Here is a 20,138-nt window from a genome sequence, read left to right on the forward strand (position 1 = left end):
GGAATTCCCTGCCCTTGGACTTTTGGGAAGGAATCCTCGGCTGGGAAGGGATTTGGATTGGAATTCCCTGCCCTTGGAATTTTTGGGAAGGAATCCTTGGCTGGGAAGGGATTTGGGCTGGAATTCCTGCCCTTGAATTTTGGGAAGGAACTTTGCTGGGAAGGATTTGGGGCTGGAATTCCCTGCCCTTGGAATTTTTGGGAAGGAATCCTTGGCTGGGAAGGGATTTGGGCTGGAATTCCAGGAGAAAACTCTGGAATTCCCATCCCTGGAAGCACCCAAGGCCAGGCTGGGATCCCCCCAATCCATGGAATGTTTCCCTACCCTTGGAATTCGGGAAGGAATCCTTGGCTGGGAAGGGATTTGGGCTGGAATTCCCTGCCCTTGGAATTTTTGGGAAGGAATCCTTGGCTGGGATGGGATTTGGGCTGGAATTCCCAGAGAAAACTCTGGAATTCCCATCCCTGGAAGCATCCAAGGCCAGGCTGGACCCCCCCAATCCATGGAATGTCTCCCTACCCTTGGAATTTGGGAAGGAACCCTTGGCTGGGAAGGGATTTGGGCTGGAATTCCCTACCCTTGGAATTTGGGAAGGAATCCTTGGCTGGGCAGGGATTTGGGCTGGAATTCCCAGAGAAAACCGTGGAATTCCCACCCCTGGAAGCATCCAAGGCCGGGCTGGACCCCCCCAATCCATGGAATGTCTCCCTACCCTTGGAATTTGGGAAGGAATCCTTGGCTGGGAAGGGATTTGGGCTGGAATTCCCCGTCTCTGAATTTGGGAAGAATCCTTGGCTGGGAAGGGATTTGGGCTGGAATTCCCTGCCCTTGGAATTTTGGGGAAGGAATCCTTGGCTGGGCAGGGATTTGGGCTGGAACTCCCAGAGAAAACTCTGGAATTCCCACCCCTGGAAGCACCCAAGACCGAGTTGGACCCCCCCAATCCATGGAATATCTCCCTACCCTTGGAATTTGGGAAGGAATCCTTGGCTGGGAAGGGATTTGGGCTGGAATTCCAAGAGAAAACTCTGGAATTCCCACCCCTGGAAGCACCCAAGGCCAGGCTGGGATCCCCCCAATCCATGGAATGTGTCCCTACCCTTGGAATTTGGGAAGGAATCCTTGGCTGGGAAGGGATTTGGGCTGGAATTCCCTACCCTTGGAATTTGGGAAGGAATCCTTGGCTGGGAAGGGATTTGGGCTGGAATTCCCTGCCCTTGAAATTTTTGGGAAGGAATCCTTGGCTGGGAAGGGATTTGGGTTGGAATTCCAAGAGAAAACTCTGGAATTCCCACCCCTGGAAGCACCCAAGACCGAGTTGGACCCCCCCAATCCATGGAATATCTCCCTACCCTTGGAATGTTGTGGGACACCAGAATTCCCAACCTTTCCCCTCCCCCGCCCCCACCATTCCCCGAATCTCCTCCCAGCCCCCATCCCGGGATTTTCCACCCCAAATTCCCGGTTTTTTTTTCCCCCCTCACCTTCATTGTCGTCATCACCGCTCCGGCCGCTCCCTCTCCCGCTTCCCAGCCCGGAATTCCCGCCCTGCTCCCGCTTTTCCTGCTCTTCCTGCTGCTGTTGTTGTTGTTGTTGTTGTTGTTGTTGTTGTTGTTGCCGCCTCCGGGCGATTTTCTTCATCTACAGGAGGAAAAAAAACCCCAAAACACCAGGAATTTGGAACCCCTTTTTTTGGGAGGAAATCCCGGGAATTTTGGGGGGGAAATAATTGGGAAAATAATTGGGAATTTTGGGAAGGGGGGGCCTCACCTTGGCCCGCTGGTTCTGGAACCAAACCTGCACCACCCGCACCGTCAGCCCCGTCTCGGCCGCCAGCGACTCCCGAACCTGATCCCGGGGGAAAAGGAGGGGAAAATGGGAGAGGTTGGGATCGAATCCCAACGGGAATGAGACCAGAGGGGGGTTGGGATCCTAAAAGAGCTGAGTTGGGATTGAATCCCGCTGGGAATGAGACCAGAGGGGGGTTGGGCTCCGAAAAGAGCTGAGTTGGGATTGAATCCCACTGGGAATGATCCCATTGAGCTCCTAAAAGAGCTCAGTTTGGGATCAAATCCCGCTGGGAATGAGCCCTGAGGGGGATTGGGCTTCAAAAAGAGTTCAGTTGGGATTGAATCCCACCAGGAATGATCCCATTTGGGATCAAATTTGGGATCAAATCCCGCTGGGAATGAGCCCAGAGGGGGTTGGGCTTCAAAAAGAGTTCGGTTGGGATTGAATCCCACCAGGAATGATCCCATTTGGGATCAAATTTGGGATCAAATCCCTCTGGGAATGATCCCAAATGGGGGTTGGGCTCCTAAAAGAGCTCAGTTTGGGATCAAATCCCACCAGGAATGATCCCAAAGGGGGGTTGGGCTCTCAAAACGAGCTCAGTTGGGATTGAATCCCATCAGGAATGATCCCATTTGGGATCAAATTTGGGATCAAATCCCACTGGGAATGATCCCAAATGGGGGTTGGGATCCTAAATGAGCTCAGTTTGGGATCAAATCCTGCTGGGAATGAGCCCAGAGAGGGATTGGGATCCTAAATGAGCTCAGGTTGGGATCGAATTCCTATGGGAATGAGACCAGAGGGGGGTTGGGCTCTCAAAACGAGCTCAGTTGGGATTGAATCCCACTGGGAATGGGGAGATTTTGGAATTTTGGGGGAATTTTGAGGGGGAGATTTTGGAATTTTGGGGGAGATTTTGGGGGAGAATTTTGAGAGGGGGATTTTGGAATTTTGGGGAGGAATTTTGGGGGGAGATTTTGGAATTTTGGGGGGAGATTTTGCAATTCAGGGGGGAATTTTGAGGGGGAGATTTTAGAATTTTTGGGGAATTTTGAGAGGGAGATTTTGCAATTCGGGGGGGAATTGTGAGGGGGAGATTTTGCAATTTTGGGGTGGATTTCGAGGGGGGGATTTTTTTGTTGTTATTTTGGTTTTTTAATCCCTGTACCTTCCTGCAAGGCTTGGAGGACACCTCGAAGGAGGCCTTGAACGCCCGGCGCTGTTGGGTGGTCAGGATGGTCCGGGGCCTCTTGGAACGTTTGTGCTCTTTGGTGACGTCGCCGTCGCCGTCGCCGCCGTCGATGCCTTTGCCGTGGGATTGGGAGCCCTCCTCGTCCTCGCTCCGCCCTGCCGGGGTTTGGGAGTTGGGATGAGGGGTTGGGAGGAGGAGTCGACCCCTGGGATGGGTGGGATGGGGTTTGGAGATGCCTGGATGGTGGAGCTGCTCTTTGGGATGAGGTGGATGGTGGAGCTGCTCTTTGGGATGGGGTGGATGGTGGAGCTGCTCTTTGGGATGGGGTTTGGAGATGCCTGGATGGTGGAGCTGCTCTTTGGGATGAGGAGTCGCTCCCTGGGAGGGGTGGGATGGGGTTTGGAGGTGCCTGGATGGTGGAGCTGCTCTTTGGGATGAGGTGGATGGTGGAGCTGCTCTTTGGGATGGGGTGGATGGTGGAGCTGCTCTTTGGGATGAGGAGTCACCCCCTGGGAGGGGTGGGATGGGGTTTGGAGGTGCCTGGATGGTGGAGCTGCTCTTTGGAATGGGAGGATTTGAGGTCCCTTTCCCACCCAACCCATTCCAGGATTCCCGGATTTTGCTGTGGGAGAGCTGGGAATGTTCCCCCTGGAGCAGGGAGGGATCCCAAGGGAGAATCTTCCGGAACGTTCCAGGAGAGCTGGAGAGGGATTTGGGATGGGACACAGGGAATGGATTCCCACTGGAAAAATGGGATTGAGGGGGAATTTTTGGGGAAGGAATCCTTGGCTGGGAAGGGATTTGGGCTGGAAATTGGGTGGGAATTTGGGAATTCCAGAGCATTCCTGGGGCTCCAGGAGGGAGGGATTTGGGATGGGACACAGGGAATGGATTCCCACTGGAAAAATGGGATTGAGGGGGAATTTTTGGGGAAGGAATCCTTGGCTGGGAAGGGATTTGGGCTGGAATTCCCAGAGAAGTTTGGGATGTCCCATCCCTGGAAGTGTCCAAGGCCAAGTTGGAGCCACCTGATCCATGGGAGGTGTCCCTGCCCTTGGAATTTTGGGTGGGAATGGGAGGATTTGGGGTCCTTTCCCACCCAAACCATTCCAGGATTCCCAGATTTTGCTGGGGGAGAGCTGGGAATGTTCCCCCTGGAGCAGGGAGGGATCCCAAGGGAGAATCTTCCAGAACATTCCAGGGGATGGGACACAGGGAATGGATTCCCACTGGAAAAATGGGATTGAGGGGGAATTTTGGGGAAGGAATCCTTGGCTGGGAAGGGATTTGGGATGGAATTCCCAGAGAAGTTTGGGATGTCCCATCCCTGGAAGTGCCCAAGGCCAGGTTGGATCCATGGGAGGTGTCCCTGCCCTTGGAATTAAATGGGAATGGGAGGATCCTGAGGGTTCTTCCCAACTCAACCCAACCCAACTCAACCAAACCAAACTGAACCAACCCAACTCAACTAAACCCAACTCAACCCAACTCAACCAACTCAACCCAACCCAACTCAACCAACACAACCCAACCCAACCCAAACCAACCCCCCCAACTCAACCCCACCCAACCCAACCAATCCAACCCAACCCAACCAACTCAACCCAAGTCAACCCCCCTAACTCAACCAAACTCAACCCAAACCTACCAACCCAACCCACCCAACTCAACCAACCCAACTAAACCCAACTCACCCAATGCCACCTAAGTCAACCCCCAACTCAACCCAACCCAACTCAACCCAACCCAACTCAAGCCCAACCCAACTCAACCCAACCCAACCCAACCCAACCCAACTCAACCCAACCCAACCAACCCAACCCAACTCAACCCAGCCCAACCCAACTCAACTCACCCAATGCCACTCAACCCAACCCAACCCAACCCAACTCAACCTCAACCCAACCCACCCAACTCACCCAATACCACCCAACCCAACTCCAACCCAAACCCAACCCAACTCAACCAACCCAACCCAACCCAACCCAACTCAACCCAACTCAACCAACCCAACCCAACCCAAGTCAAGCCCACCCAACCCAACTCAACCCAACTCAACCCAAGCCCACCCAACCCAACCCAACCCAACCCAAGCCAACCCAACCCAACCTAACTCACCCAATCAACCCAACCCAACCCAACTCAACCCAACCCAACCAACCCAACCCAATCAACCCAATGCCAACTCAACCCAACCCAACCCAACCCAACCAACCCAACCCAAGTCAAGCCCAACCCAACCCAACTCAACCCAACCCAACCCAACTCAACCCAACCCAACTCAACTCAGCCAACCCAAGTCAACCCAACCCAACCCAAGTCAAGCCCAGCCCCAACTCAACTCAACCCAACCCAACCCAACCTCACCCAACTCAACCCAACCCAACCCAACTCAACTCAACCCAACCCAACCCACCTAACCCAACTCAAGCCAACCCACCCAACTCAACCCAACCCAACCCAACTCACCCAACTCAACCCAACCCAACTCAACCCAACTCAACCCAACCCAACCCAACCCAAGCCCAACCCAACCCAACTCAACCCAACCCAACCCAACCCAACCCAACCCAACCCAAGTCAACCCAACCCAACACAACCCAACTCAACCCAACGTCAACCCAACCCAACTCAACCCAACCCAACTCAACTCACCCAACCCAACCCAAGCCAACTCACCCAACCCAACCCAACTCAACCAACCAACCCAACCCAACCCAACACAATCCAACTCAATCCAGCCCAACTCAACCCAACCCAACTCAACCCAACCCAACTCAACCCAACTAAACCCAAGCTCACCCAATGCCACCCAACCCAACCCAGACCCAACCCAACCCCACCCAACCCAAACCAAGTCAAGCCCACCCAACTCAGCCTCAGCCCAACCCCACCCACCCAACCAAACCCACACAGCCAAACTCAACCAACCCAACCCCAGCCCAACCAACCCAACTCAGCCCAACTCAACCAGCCCAACCTAATCAACCCAACTCAGCCCAACTCAACTCACCCAATGCCACTCAGCCCAACCCACACCCAAACTCAACCCAACACAACCCCCCCAACTCACCCAATGCCACCCAACCCATCCAAACTCGCCCAATGCCACTCAACCCAACCCACCCAACTCAACCCAACTCAACCAACCCAACCCAAACCAAGTCAAGCCCATCCAACTCAACCAACCCAACTAAACCCAACCCACCCAATCCAACCCAACCCAAGTCAACCCAACCTAACTCACCCAATGCCACTCAACCCAACCCACCCACCCAAACTCAGCCCAACTCAACCCAACTCAACCAACCCAACTCAACCCAACCAATCCAACTCAATCAACCCATGCCAATTCAACCCAACCAAACTCAACCAACCCAACCCAAGTCAAGGCCACCCCCCCAACTCAACCCCACCCAACTCAACCCAACCCAACTCACCCAACCCAACTCAATCAACCCCACCCAACTAAACCCAACTCAATCAACCCAACCCCCCCAACTAAACCCACCCAACCCAACTCAACCCAACACAACCCAACTCACCCAATGCCACCAACTCAACCAACCCAACTCAACCCAACACCCCCAACTCAACCCAAGTCAAGGCCTGCTCCCCCAACTCAACCCCACCCAACCCAACCAATCCAACTCAATCAACCCAACTCAACCCACCCAACCCAATCAAACCCAACCCAAGTCAACCCAACCCAACACCCCCAACTCAACCCAAGTCAACCCCCCCAACCCAACCCAACTCAACCCAACTCAACCCAACCCACCCATCACAACACAACCCAATTCAACTCAACCCAACCCCAACTCAACCCAACCCAAGTCAACCCAACCCAACTCAACCCAAGCCCACTCCCCAACTCAACCTCACCCAGCCCAACTCAATAAACCCACCCAGCCCATAGCCCAACTCAACCAACTCAGCCCAACTCAACTCAGCCCACCCCACCTCCCCACTCTCCCCCCTCCCTCCCCACCCCCTGACCAGCCTCGGTAGCCGCCGGGCTGAGGTCTCCCAACATCTCCCTCTCCTTCTCGTAGTCGGGCCGGCACAGGAGCTGCCCCTCCTTGAGGACGAAGTGGTCGCCGCGGCGCAGGCGGCGCTCGCAGGCGGCGCAGGAGAAGCAGCGCTCGTGGTAGACGTGGCCCAGAACCCGCAGGATCAGCTCCGACGGCTCCACGGCCTGCAGGCAACCCCGGCACTTGGTCTGGAACAGTCTGGGAAAAGGGGGGAATTCCCGGTTTTTTTTGGGGGAAGGGGAAGCGGAGCCGGAGAGAGTTTTGGAGGTTGGGGAGGAGGGAGATGGTTCAGGTCAATCCAGTGACCTCAGGTGGCTCATCCTGACTTTTTTGGGGGTGGATTCCAGACCTGGAATGGATTCCTGGAATCCTGGAATGGATTCCTGGAATCCTGGAAGTGGGAAGGAGGAAGATGGTCCAGGCCAACCCAGTGACTCAAATTGTGACCTCAGGTGGCTCATCCCGACTTTTTTGGGGGTGGATTCCAGGTCTGGAATGGATTCCTGGAATCCTGGAATGGATTCCTGGAACCCTGGAATGGATTCCTGGAATCCTGGAGTTGGGAAGGAGGGAGATGGTCCAGGCCAACCCAAGCAGTGACTCCAATTGTGATCTCAGGTGGCTCATCCCGACTTTTTTGGGGGTGGATTCCCTGCCAAAGATGGGAGAGGGGAGTGGATTCCAACCTGGAATCAACCAACCCAGCCCAGGATTCCAGGAATTGGGAAGGAGGGAGATGGTCCAGGTCAACCCAAGCAGTGACTCCAATTGTGACCTCAGGTGGCTCATCCCAAGTTTTTTAGGGGTGGATTCCAGGTCTGGAATGGATTCCTGGAATCCTGGAGTTGGGAAGGAGGGAGATGGTTCAGGTCAACACAGGGACTCCAATTGTGACCTCAGGTGGCTCATCCCAAGTTTTTGGGGGTGGATTCCAGGTCTGGAATGGATTCCTGGAATCCTGGAATGGATTCCAGGTCTGGAATGGATTCCTGGAATCCTGGAATGGATTCCAGGTCTGGAATGGATTGCTGGAATCCTGGAATGGATTCCTGGAATCCTGGAGTTGGGAAGGAGGGAGATGGTCCAGGTCAACCCAGGGACCTTAGGTGGCTCATCCCAAGTTTTTTAGGGGTGGATTCCAGGTCTGGAATGGATTCCTGGAATCCTGGAATGGATTGCTGGAATCCTGGAATGGATTGCTGGAACCCTGGAATGGATTCCTGGAACCCTGGAATGGATTCCTGGAATCCTGGAGTTGGGAAGGAAGGAGATGGTCCAGGTCAATCCAGTGACTCCAATTGTGACCTCAGGTGGCTCATCCCGACTTTTTTGGGGGTGGATTCCAGGTCTGGCATGGATTGCTGGAATCCTGGAATGGATTCCAGGTCTGGAATGGATTGCTGGAATCCTGGAATGGATTCCTGGAATCCTGGAAGTGGGAAGGAGGAAGATGGTCCAGGCCAACCCAGTGACCTCAGGTGGCTCATCCCGACTATTTGGGGGATAAATTCCAGGTCTGGAATGGATTCCTGGAACCCTGGAATGGATTCCAGGTCTGGAATGGATTCCTGGAATCCTGGAATGGATTCCTGGAATTCTGGAATGGATTGATGGAATTCTGGAATGGATTGCTGGAATCCTGGAGTTGGGAAGGAGGGAGATGGTCCAGGTCAACCCAGTGACCTCAGGTGGCTCATCCCAACTTTTTGGGGGTGGATTCCAGGTCTGGAATGGATTCCAGGTCTGGAATGGATTCCTGGAATCCTGGAATGGATCTCTGGAACCCTGGAATGGATTCCTGGAATCCTGGAGTTGGGAAGGAGGGAGATGGTTCAGGTCAACCCAGTGACTCCAATTGTGACCTCAGGTGGCTCATCCCGACTTTTTTGGGGGTGGATTCCAGACCTGGAATCCTGGAATGGATTCCAGGTCTGGCATGGATTGCTGGAATCCTGGAATGGATTGCTGGAATCCTGGAATGGATTGCTGGAATCCTGGAGTTGGGAAGGAGGGAGATGGTCCAGGTCAATCCAGTGACCTCAGGTGGCTCATCCCGAGTTTTTTGGGGGTAAATTCCAGGTCTGGAATGGATTGCTGGAATCCTGGAATGGATTCCAGGTCTGGAATGGATTGCTGGAATCCTGGAGTGGATTCCTGGAATCCTGGAGTTGGGAAGGAGGGAGATGGTCCAGGCCAACCCAAACAGTGACTCCAATTGTGACCTCAGGTGGCTCATCCCAAGTTTTTTGGGGTAAATTCCAGGTCTGGAATGGATTGCTGGAATCCTGGAATGGATTGCTGGAATCCTGGAATGGATTCCTGGAATCCTGGAATGGATTCCTGGAATCCTGGAGTTGGGAAGGAGGGAGATGGTCCAGGTCAATCCAGTGACCTCAGGTGGCTCATCCCGACTTTTTTGGGGGTAAATTCCAGGTCTGGAATGGATTCCTGGAATCCTGGAATGGATTCCTGGAATCCTGGAATGGATTGCTGGAATCCTGGAGTTGGGAAGGAGGGAGATGGTCCAGGCCAACCCAAACAGTGACTCCAATTGTGACCTCAGGTGGCTCATCCCGACTTTTTTTGGGGTGGATTCCAGGTCTGGAATGGATCCCTGGAATCCTGGAGTTGGGAAGGAGGGAGATGGATCCTTCCAGGACATTCCCAAGGATTTTAGGGACCATTCCAGGATTTTTAGGGACATTTCCAGGACTTTCCCAGCAATTTTAGGGCCCATTCCCTGATTTTGGGGCCCATTCCAGGATTTTCAGGGACATTTCCCAGATTTTTAGGGCCCATTCCAGGATTTTCAGGGACATTTCCTGGACAATCCCAGCAATTTTAGGGCCCATTCCAGGATTTTTGGGCCCCATTCCAGGATTTTCAGGGACATTTCCCAGATTTTTAGGGCCCATTCCAGGATTTTTGGGCCCATTCCAGGATTTTCGAACCCATTCCAGAATTTTCAGGTCCATTCCAGGATTTTTAGGGGCATTTCCCAGATTTTTAGGGACCATTCCAGGATTTTCAGGGACTTTTCCAGGACAATCCCAGGGATTTTAGGGCCCATTCCAGGATTTTCAGGGACATTTCCCCGATTTTTAGGGTCCATTCCAGGATTTTGGGCCCATTCCCCAATTTTCAAACCCATTCCATTTTTTTCCAGCCCATCCCCCCCTCCAATCCCGTTTTTTTTTTTTCCCAGGATATTTTCCCAGCAGCTTCTCCTTCCCCTGGCCAAATTCCCGAGGGAATTTTGAGGCTGGAAATAGCAATAAAAGGGGGATTAATTTTTAATTAATTTTAATTAAAGCCTCTTCACCTAAGCCAGGTTTAATCCTCGAGGTAAACTCGGCTCAGGAAGGAGGGGGAGGGAACAAATCCCACCTGGAATTTGGGATGGAGGGGGAAAAAAGGGGAAAAAAGGAGGTTTTAGAGAGAAAAAACCCTTTTTTTGTTGTGGTTTTAATTATTGATTATTAATTAATGATGGGTTTAATTATTATTTTAATTAGCCTTTTAATATTTTAATTTTTTTTTAATTCTGGTTTTTTTTCCTGTTCTTTTAATGGTTCTTTTAATGGATATTTTAATTTATTTTAATTGAATCATTTTAATAGATATTTTAATTATTTTAATAGGTATTATTTTGTTATTCCATTCTTTTGTTATTCTATTCTTTTATTCTTTATTAATTACGATTTTTATGCTGTTCTTCTGTTATTTTATTGGGATGTTATTTCTTTAAGTCGATTTTCCTGCTATTTTAACGATTTTATTATTTAATTTTTCCGTGGTTTATTTTTTCCCCTTTTTTTCTCCCTTTTTCCTTCCCTTTTTCCCCCTTTTTCCCTCCTTTTTTTCTGCCTTTTTTCCCTCCTTTTTTTCTCCCTTTTTTCTCCTTTTTTCTTCCCTTTTTCCTCCTTTTTTGTCCTTTTTTTATCCCTTTTTTCCCTCCTTTTTTCCCCCTTTCCCCCCCTTATTTTTCCCCTTTTTTCCCCCCTTTTCTCCCTTTTTTCTCCCTTTTTTCCCTCCTTTTTTCCCCTTTTCCCCCCTTTTTTCTCCCTTTTTTTCCCTCCTTTCCCCCCCTTTTTCTTTCTTTTCTCCCTTTTTTCCCCTTTTCTCCCTTTTTCCCCCTTTTTTCCCCCTTTTTTCCCCTCCTTTTTTTCTCCCTTTTTTCTCCCTTTTTTCTCCTTTTTTCCTTCCCTTTTCCCTCCTTTTTTCTTCCCTTTTCTCCCTTTTTTCTCCCTTTTTCTCCCTTTTTCCCTCCTTCCCCCCCTTTTTCCCTCCTTTTTCCTCCTTTTTTCCCTCTTTTTTCCCCCTTTTTCTCCCTTTTTTCTCCTTTTTTCCTTCCCTTTTTTCCTCCTTTTTTGTCCCTTCCCCCCCCTTTCTTTCCCCCCTTTTTTCTCCTTTTTTCCTTTTTTCTCCCTTTTCCCCCTTTTTTCCCTCCTTTTTTCCCCACTTTTTTCTCCCTTTTCTCCCTTTTTTTCCCTCCTTTTTTCCTCTCTTTTTTCCCCCTTTTTTCTCCTTTTTTCCCCCTTTTCCCCCCTTTTTCTCCCCTTTTTTCTCCCCTTTTTCCCCCTTTTTTCTCCCTTTTTTTCCCTTTTTTTCCCTCCTTTTTCCCTCCTTTCCCCCCTTTTTTCTCCTTTTTCCCTCCTTTTTCTCCCCTTTTTCTCCTTTTTTTCTCCTTTTTCCCCCTTTTTCTCCCCTTTTTTCTCCCCTTTTTCCCCCTTTTTTCTCCCTTTTTTTCCCTTTTTTTCCCTCCTTTTTCCCTCCTTTCCCCCCCTTTTTTCTCCCTTTTTCCCTCCTTTTTTCTCCCCCCTTTTTTCTCCCTTTTTTTCTCCTTTTTTCCCCCTTTTTCCCCCTTTTTCTCCCCTTTTTTCTCCCCTTTTTTCCCCCTTTTTTCTCCCTTTTTTTTCCCCCTCCTTTTTCCCTCCTTCCCCCCCCCTTTTTTTCTCCCTTTTTTCCCTCCTTTTTTCCCCTTTTTTCTCCCTTTTCCCCCTTTTTTCCCTCCTTCTTTTCCTCTCTTTTTTCCCCCTTTTCCCCCCTTTTTTTCTCCCTTTTTCTCCCCTTTTTCTTCCTTTTCCTCCCTTTTTTCTCCCTTTTTCCCCCCTTTTCCCCCCCTTTTTTCTCCTTTTTTCCCCTCCTTTTTCCCTCTTTTCCCCCTTTTTTCTCCCTTTTTTCCCTCCTTTTTTCCCCCTTTTTCCCCCTTTTTTCCCCTTTTCCCCCTTTCCCCCCCTTTTTTTCTCCCTTTTTTCCCTCCTTTTTTCCCCTTTTTTCCCCCTTTTTCTCCCCTTTTTCCCCCCCTTCCCCCCTTTTTTCTCCCTTTTTTCTCCCTTTTTCTCCCCCTTTTCCTCCTTTTTTCCTCCCTTTTTTCTCCCTTTTTTTCCCCTTTTTCTCCCTTTCTCCCCCTTTTTCCCCCCTTTTTCTCCCTTTTCCCCCCTTTTTCTCCCTTTCTTCCCTCCTTTTTTTCTCCCTTTTTTCTCCCTTTTTCCTCCCCTTTTTCCCCTTTTTTCTCCCTTTTCCCCCCTTTTTTTCTCCTTTTTTCCTTCCCTTTTTCCCCCTTTTTTGTCCCTTTTTTCTCCCTTTTTTCCCTCCTTTTTCCCCCACTTTTTTCTCCCTTTTTTCTCCTTTCCCCCCCCTTTTTTCTCCCTTTTTTCTCCCTTTTCCCCCTTTTTTCTCCCTTTTTCCCCCTTTTTTCTCCCTTTTTTTCCCCTTTCTCCCCTTTTTCTCCCTTCCCCCCCAAAAAAACACCCCCACAGAGCTAAAAAAACCAAGAAGATTTCACAGATAAAAATTCCCTGTTTTTTTTCCGGGAACCTCTGGAATTGTGGGAGGTTTTTAATAAAAGAGGAGGCGAAGAAAAAAAGCAATAAAAGGTGGGGGTTTAATCAGATTATCCTCGGGCCAGCAATATCCGCCTGGAAAAGGGGGAGGGAAAGAGGGAACAGAGATCAAAAAAAATGGGAATTAACCCTTCCCAGCCAGAATTCCACATTCTCGACTTGCTTTGGGGGGATTTTAGGGGAAAAAATGATGGGATTGGGGTTTTTTGGGGTTGGAATTTGATATTCCTGCCTTTTTTGAGGGGGTTTTGGGGTTGGAATTTGACATTCCCGTCTTTTTTGAGGGGTTTTGGGGTTGGAATTTGATATTCCCGCTTTTTTGGGGGAATTTTGAGGGAAAAATGATGGGATTGGGGTTTTTTGGGGTTGGAATTCCACATTCCCGCCTTTTTTTGAGGGGTTTTCGGAGGATTTTGAGGGGGTTTTGGGGTTGGAATTCGATGTTCCTGCCTTTTTTGGGGGGGGGTTGGGGTTGGAATTTGATATTCCCGACTTGCTTTGGGGGGATTTTAGGGGGAAAATGATGGGATTGGGGTTTTTTGGGGTTGGAATTCCACATTCCCGTCTTTTTTTGAGGGGGATTTGGGGGGATTTTGAAGGGAAAATTGTGGGATTGGGGGTTTTTGGGGGGATTTTGGGGTTGGAATTCCACATTCCCACCTTTTTTGAGGGGGATTTGGGGGATTTTGAGGGGGTTTTGGGGTTGGAATTTGACATTTCCGTCGTTTTTTGAGGGGTTTTTGGGGTTGGAATTTGATATTCCCACTTTTTTGGGGGGATTTTGAGGGAAAAATGGTGGGATTGGGGTTTTTTGGGGGGGATTTTGGGGTTGGAATTCCACATTCCCACCTTTTTTTGGGGGGAAATGATGGGATTGGGGTTTTTTGGGGTTGGAATTCCACATTCCCACCTTTTTTGAGGGGGATTTGGGGGGATTTTAGGGGGAAAAATGATGGGATTGGGGTTTTTTGGGGATGGAATTTGATATTCCTGCCTTTTTTGAGGGGGATTTGGGGTTGGAATTTGATATTCCCACCTTTTTTGAGGGGTTTTGGGGGATTTTGAGGGGTTTTTGGGGTTGGAATTCCACATTCCCACCTTTTTTGAGGGGGTTTTGAGGTTGGAATTTGATATTCCCACCTTTTTTGAGGGGTTTTGGGGGATTCTGAGGGGTTTTTGGGGTTGGAATTCCACATTCCCACCTTTTTTGAGGGGTTTTGGGGGATTCTGAGGGGGTTTTGGGGTTGGAATTCCACATTCCCACCTTTTTTGAGGGGTTTTGGGGGATTTTGAGGGGGTTTTGGGGTTGGAATTCCACATTCCCACCTTTTTTGGGGGGGATTTTGAGGGGAAAATGATGGGATTGGGGTTTTTTGGGGTTGGAATTTGATATTCCTGCCTTTTTTGAGGGTTTTTTTGGAGGATTTTGAGGGGTTTTTGGGGTTGGAATTCCACATTCCCACCTTTTTTTGGGGGAAAATGATGGGATTGGGGTTTTTTGGGATTGGAATTCCACATTCCCACCTTTTTTGCAGGAATTAGGTGGGTTTTTTGGAAGGAATTTTGGGGGGATTTGGGGGTTTTTAAGGGGGATTTGGAATTTTTGGGGGAGGATTTGAGGATTTTGGGAGGAGATTTTTGGGGGAATTTGGGGGGTTTTTAGGGGATTTTTGGGATTTTAGGGGGGAATTTGGGAGGGTTTTGAGATTTTTAGGGGGGGGTTGGTTTGGGTTTTTTTGGGGATGGATTTTGGAATTTTGGGGAGATTTTGGGGGGAATTTGGGTTTTTAGGGATTTTGGGGAATTTTAGGGGATTTTGGGGGTTTTTAGGGATTTTGGGGAATTTTAGGGATTTGGTTTTTTTAGGGATTTTGGGAATTTTAGGGGATTTTGGGGAATTTTAGGGGATTTTGGGTTTTTTTAGGGGATTTTGAGGAATTTTAGGGGATTTGGGGGATTTTTAGGGGATTTGGGGAATTTTAGGGGATTTTGGGGTTTTTCGGGGATTTTGGGGAATTCTGGGGTTTTTGGGGGAATTTGAGGGGATTTTGGGTTTTTAGGGTTTTTTTAGGGGATTTTAGGGGATTTTGGGGATTTTGGGGAATTTTGGGGAGGATTTTTGGAATTTGGGGGGATTTTTGGGGTATTTGAAGAGGATTTTTAAGGGGGATTTTTTTGATATTTGGAGAGGATTTTTAGGGGAATTTTTTAGTTATTTGGGGAGAGTTTTTGAGATTTTTGGGGTTTATTTTTGAGGGGATTTTGGAATTTGGGGAAATTTGAGGGAATTTTGGGGTTTTTGTAGGGGGATTTGGGGGATTCTGGGATTTTTGGGGGGATTTTGGAACTTGGGGGATTTTGAGGGGATTTTGGGGTATTTGGGGAGGGTTTTTGAGATTTTGGGGTTTATTTTTGAGGGGGGATTTTGGAATTTGGGGGAATTTGGGGGATTTTTGGGGTATTTGGAGAGGATTTTTGGGGGATTTTTGGGGTATTTGGGGGAATTTGGGGAGGGTTTTTGAGATTTTGGGGTTTATTTTGGGGGGAATTTGGGGATTTTGGGATTTTAGGGGAATTTGGGGAGGGTTTTTTTGAGATTTTTGGGGTTTATTTTTGAGGGGGATTTTGGAATTTTGGGGGTATTTTGGGGAAGATTTTGGGGTTTTTTTTAGGGGGATTTTGGGGAATTTTAGGGGGATTTTGGGGGGAATTTTGGGGGAGATTTGGGGTTTTTTTAGGGGGATTTTGGGGTATTGGGGGGGATTTTTGGGGAGGGTTTTTTTGAGATTTTTGGGGTTTATTTTTGGGGGGGATTTTGGAATTTGGGGGGAATTTGAGGGGAATTTTTGGGTTTTTTTTTAAGGGGATTTTGGTGAATTTTAGGGGGATTTTAGGGGGTTTTTTTAGGGGGATTTTGGGGGGAGATTTGGGATTTTTGGGGGGATTTTTGGGGTATTTGGAGAGGATTTTTAGGTGGATTTTGGGGGATTGGGAGAGGATTTTTGGGGGGATTTTTGGGGTATTTGGGGGGAATTTTGGGAGGGTTTTTTGAGATTTTTGGGGTTTATTTTGGGGGGGAATTTGGGGGATTTTTTTTGGGATTTTGGGGGAATTTGGGGAGGGTTTTTTTGAGATTTTTGGGGTTTATTTTGGGGGCGATTTTGGAATTTGGGGGGATTTTTGGGTTATTTGGAGAAGATTTTTAGGGGTTTTTTGGGATATTCTGAGAGGATTTTTAGGGGGGATTTTTGGGATATTTGGAGGAGATTTTTGGGGGGGATTTTTCCCTTTTTTTTTCTGGTTTCTACCTGGTTTTGGTTTTTTTCTTGGGCAGCATCTCCATTAATATTCCAGGCAGGAATTGTGGTTGGCTCGGGGTGATTTTTCTCTCAATTTCCTGTCCCTGAGATTTTAATTTCCTGTTTTTTGGGGGGCTTCTTTTTTTATTTTTTTATTATTATTATTATTATTAATCTTTAATTTTATTTTTCTCGCTTCTCAAAAAAGGGAAGGGGGTTGGAAGAGGGGAAGGAGGAGGGGAAAAGAGGGAGAAAAATGGGAAAAAGGGGGAAAAATGGGGGAAAGAGGGGGAAATGGGAAAAGGGGGGAAAATAAATTGGGAAAGGGGGGAATAAATTGGGAAAAGGGGGGAAATAAATTGGGAAAAGAGGGGGAGAAGAGGGGAAAAAGGGGAAAAAGGGGAAATAAATTGGGAAAAGGGGGAAATAAATTGGGAAAAGAGGGGGAAAAGGGGAAAAAGGGGGAAAAAGGGGAAAGGGGGAATAAATTGGGAAAAGAGGGGGAAAAGAGGGGAAAAAGGGGAAAAAAGGGAAAAGAGGGGGAAATGGGAAAAAGGGGGGGAAATAAATTGGGAAAGGGGGGGAATAAATTGGGAAAGGGGGAAAAATAAATTGGGAAAGGGGGGGAATAAATTGGGAAAAGGGGGGGGAAATAAATTGGGAAAGGGGGGAAAATAAACTGGGAAAGGGAGGAGGGGAAAAATTGGGAAAGGGGGGGAAATAAATTGGGAAAAGGGGGGGAAAATAAATTGGGAAAAAGAGGGGGGGAAAGGGGAAAAAGGGGAAAAATGGGAAAAGGGGGAATGGGAAAAGGGGAGAAATAAATTGGGAAAGGGGGGGAATAAATTGGGAAAGGGGGGGAATAAATTGGGAAAGGGAGGAGGGAAAAGGGGGGAAATGGGGGAAAAAAAAAGGGGGAAAATAAACTGGGAAAAGGAGGGGGAAAAACTGGGAAAGGGGGAAAATAAATTGGGAAAGGGGGGGAAATAAATTGGGAAAGGGGGGGAAATAAATTGGGAAAGAGAGGAGGGAAAAGGGGGGGAAAAGAGGGGAAAAAATGGGAAAAAGAGGGGGAGAAAATGGGAAAAGGGGGGGAAATAAATTGGGAAAGGGGGGAAAATAAATTGGGAAAAGGGGGGAAATAAACTGGGAAAAGGAGGGGAAAAAACTGGGAAAAGAGGAGAAATAAATTGGGAAAGGGAGGAGGGAAAAGGGGGAAAAAAAGGGGGATAAGCTGGGAAAAAAGGGGGGGGAAATGGGAAAAGGGGGAGAAATAAATTGGGAAAGGGGGGAATAAATTGGGAAAGGGAGGAGGGAAAAGGGGGGAAAAAAGGGGGGGAAAAGGGGGAAAAGGGGGAAAAATAAACTGGGAAAAGAGGGGAAATAAATTGGGAAAGGAGGGAAAATAAATTGGGAAGGGGGGGAATAAATTGGGGAAGGGGGGGAATAAATTGGGAAAGGGAGGAGGGAAAAGAGGGGGAAAAGGGGGAAAAAAGGGGGAAAAGGGGGGAAAATAAACTGTGAAAGGGGGGGAATAAATTGGGAAAAGAGGAGAAATAAATTGGGAAAGGGAGGAGGGAAAAGGGGGAAAAAAAGGGGGATAAAATGGGAAAAGGGGGGCAATAAATTGGGAAAGGGGGGAAAATAAATTGGGAAAGGGGGGAAAATAAATTGGGAAAGGGGGGGAAATAAATTGGGAAAAGTGGGGGAATAAGTTGGGAAAGGGGGGGAAATAAAATGGGAAAAATGGGGGGGGAAATGGGAAAAGGGGGGGAATAAATTGGGAAAGGGAGGAGGGAAAAGGGGGGGAAATAAATTTGGAAAGGGGGGGAATAAATGGGGAAAGGGAGGAGGGAAAAGAGGGAAAAAAGGGGGAAAAAAGGGGGAAAAAGGGGAAAAAACTGGGGAAAAGGGGGGAAAATGGGAAAAGGGGGGGAAATAAATTGGGAAAGGGAGGAAATAAATTGGGATAAGGGGGAAATAAATTGGGAAAAAGGGGAAATAAATTGGGAAAGAGAGGAGGGAAAAGGGGGGAAAAAACTGGGAAAAGAGGGAGAAAAAACTGGGAAAATGAGGGGAAAAAACTGGGAAAGGGAGGGAAAAAAACTGGGAAAAGAGGGGAAAATAAATTGGGAAAGGGGGGGAATAAATTGGGAAAGGGAGGAGGGAAAAGGGGGGAAAAAGGGGGAAAAATGGGAAAAAGAGGGGGGAAAAGGGGGGAAATAAATTGGGAAAGGGAGGAGGGAAAAGGGGGAAAAAAGGGAAAAAAGTGGGAAAGGGAGGAGGGAAAAAATTGGGAAAGGGGGAGAAATAAACTGGGAAAAGGGGGAAAAATAAACTGGGAAAGGGAGGAGGGAAAAGGGGGAAAAAAGGGGGAAAAATGGGAAAAAGAGGGGGGGTAAATGGGAAAAGGGGGGAAAATAAATTGGGAAAAAGAGGGGGGGAAAATGGGAAAAGGGGGGAAAATAAATTGGGAAAGGGGGGGAATAAATTGGGAAAGGGAGGAGGGAAAAGGGAAAAAAATGGGGAAAAAAAGGGGGGAAAAAACTGGGAAAGGGACGAGGGAAAAATGATCCTTGGATCCTCTGATCCATCGGAATTTGGGCAGAATTCCCTGGAAAATCCATTCCTGGACCTTCTGATCCATCGGAATTTGGAGATTGGGAGCAGAATTCCCTGGAAAAATGATCCCTGGACCTTCTGATCCATCGGAATTTGGGCAGAATTCCCTGGAAAATCCATCCCTGGATCCTCTGATCCTTCCTAATTAAAGATTGGGAGCAGAATTCCCTGGAAAAATGATCCCTGGATCCTCTGATCCATCGGAATTTGGGCAGAATTCCCTGGAAAAATCCATCCCTGGATCCTCTGATCCATCGGAATTTGGGCAGAATTCCCTGGAAAAAACATCCCTGGATCCTCTGATCCATCGGAATTTGGGCAGAATTCCCTGGAAAATCCATCCCTGGATCCTCTGGTCCCTCCTAATTAAAGATTGGGAGCAGAATTCCCTGGAAAAACGATCCCTGGACCTTCTGATCCATTGGAATTTGGGCAGAATTCCCAGGAAAAATGATCCTTGGGATCTCTGATCATCGGAATTTGGGCAGAATTCCCTGGAAAATCCATCCCTGGACCTTCTGATCCATCGGAATTTGGGCAGAATTCCCTGGAAAATCCATCCCTGGATCCTCTGATCCTTCCTAATTAAAGATTGGGAGCAGAATTCCCTGGAAAAATGATCCTTGGGATCTCTGATCCATCGGAATTTGGGCAGAATTCCCTGGAAAAAACATCCCTGGATCCTCTGGTCCTTCCTAATTAAAGATTGGGAGCAGAATTCCCTGGAAAAATGATCCTTAGGATCTCTGATCCATCGGAATTTGGGCAGAATTCCCTGGAAAAATGATCCTTAGGATCTCTGATCCATCGGAATTTGGGCAGAATTCCCTGGAAAATCCATCCCTGGATCCTCTGATCCTTCCTAATTAAAGATTGGGAGCAGAATTCCCTGGAAAAATGATCCCTGGATCCTCTGATCCATCGGAATTTGGGCAGAATTCCCTGGAAAAATCCATCCCTGGATCCTCTGATCCATCGGAATTTGGGCAGAATTCCCTGGAAAAACATCCCTGGATCCTCTGATCCATCGGAATTTGGGCAGAATTCCCTGGAAAATCCATCCCTGGATCCTCTGGTCCTCCTAATTAAAGATTGGGAGCAGAATTCCCTGGAAAAACGATCCCTGGACCTTCTGATCCATTGGAATTTGGGCAGAATTCCCAGGAAAAATGATCCTTGGGATCTCTGATCATCGGAATTTGGGCAGAATTCCCTGGAAAATCCATCCCTGGACCTTCTGATCCATCGGAATTTGGGCAGAATTCCCTGGAAAATCCATCCCTGGATCCTCTGATCCTTCCTAATTAAAGATTGGGAGCAGAATTCCCTGGAAAAATGATCCTTGGGATCT

General features: G+C 48.5%; 1 protein-coding gene across 1 annotated transcript in view; it reads right to left on the reverse strand.

Annotated features, from left to right (window-relative positions):
• Positions 1 to 1,484: 1,484 nt before the first annotated feature.
• The window catches only part of LOC126649950 (LIM homeobox transcription factor 1-alpha-like), a gene marked incomplete at its 3' end in the record, with an annotated part of 28,526 nt that continues 9,872 nt past the window's right edge, over positions 1,485 to 20,138 (reverse strand). Inside the window, exons 4-7 of the mRNA XM_050334345.1 lie at positions 6,986 to 7,218; positions 2,963 to 3,141; positions 1,771 to 1,848; positions 1,485 to 1,641 (exon numbers count right to left, since the gene is read on the reverse strand). Coding sequence (XP_050190302.1) covers positions 1,485 to 1,641; positions 1,771 to 1,848; positions 2,963 to 3,141; positions 6,986 to 7,218 — 647 coding nt within the window. The remainder of the gene's footprint in view (positions 1,642 to 1,770; positions 1,849 to 2,962; positions 3,142 to 6,985; positions 7,219 to 20,138) is intronic.

This window comes from Myiozetetes cayanensis, unplaced genomic scaffold (assembly GCF_022539395.1).
Source record: "Myiozetetes cayanensis isolate MyiCay16 unplaced genomic scaffold, myiCay2020 scf520, whole genome shotgun sequence".
Classification (NCBI taxonomy): Eukaryota; Metazoa; Chordata; class Aves; order Passeriformes; family Tyrannidae; genus Myiozetetes; species Myiozetetes cayanensis.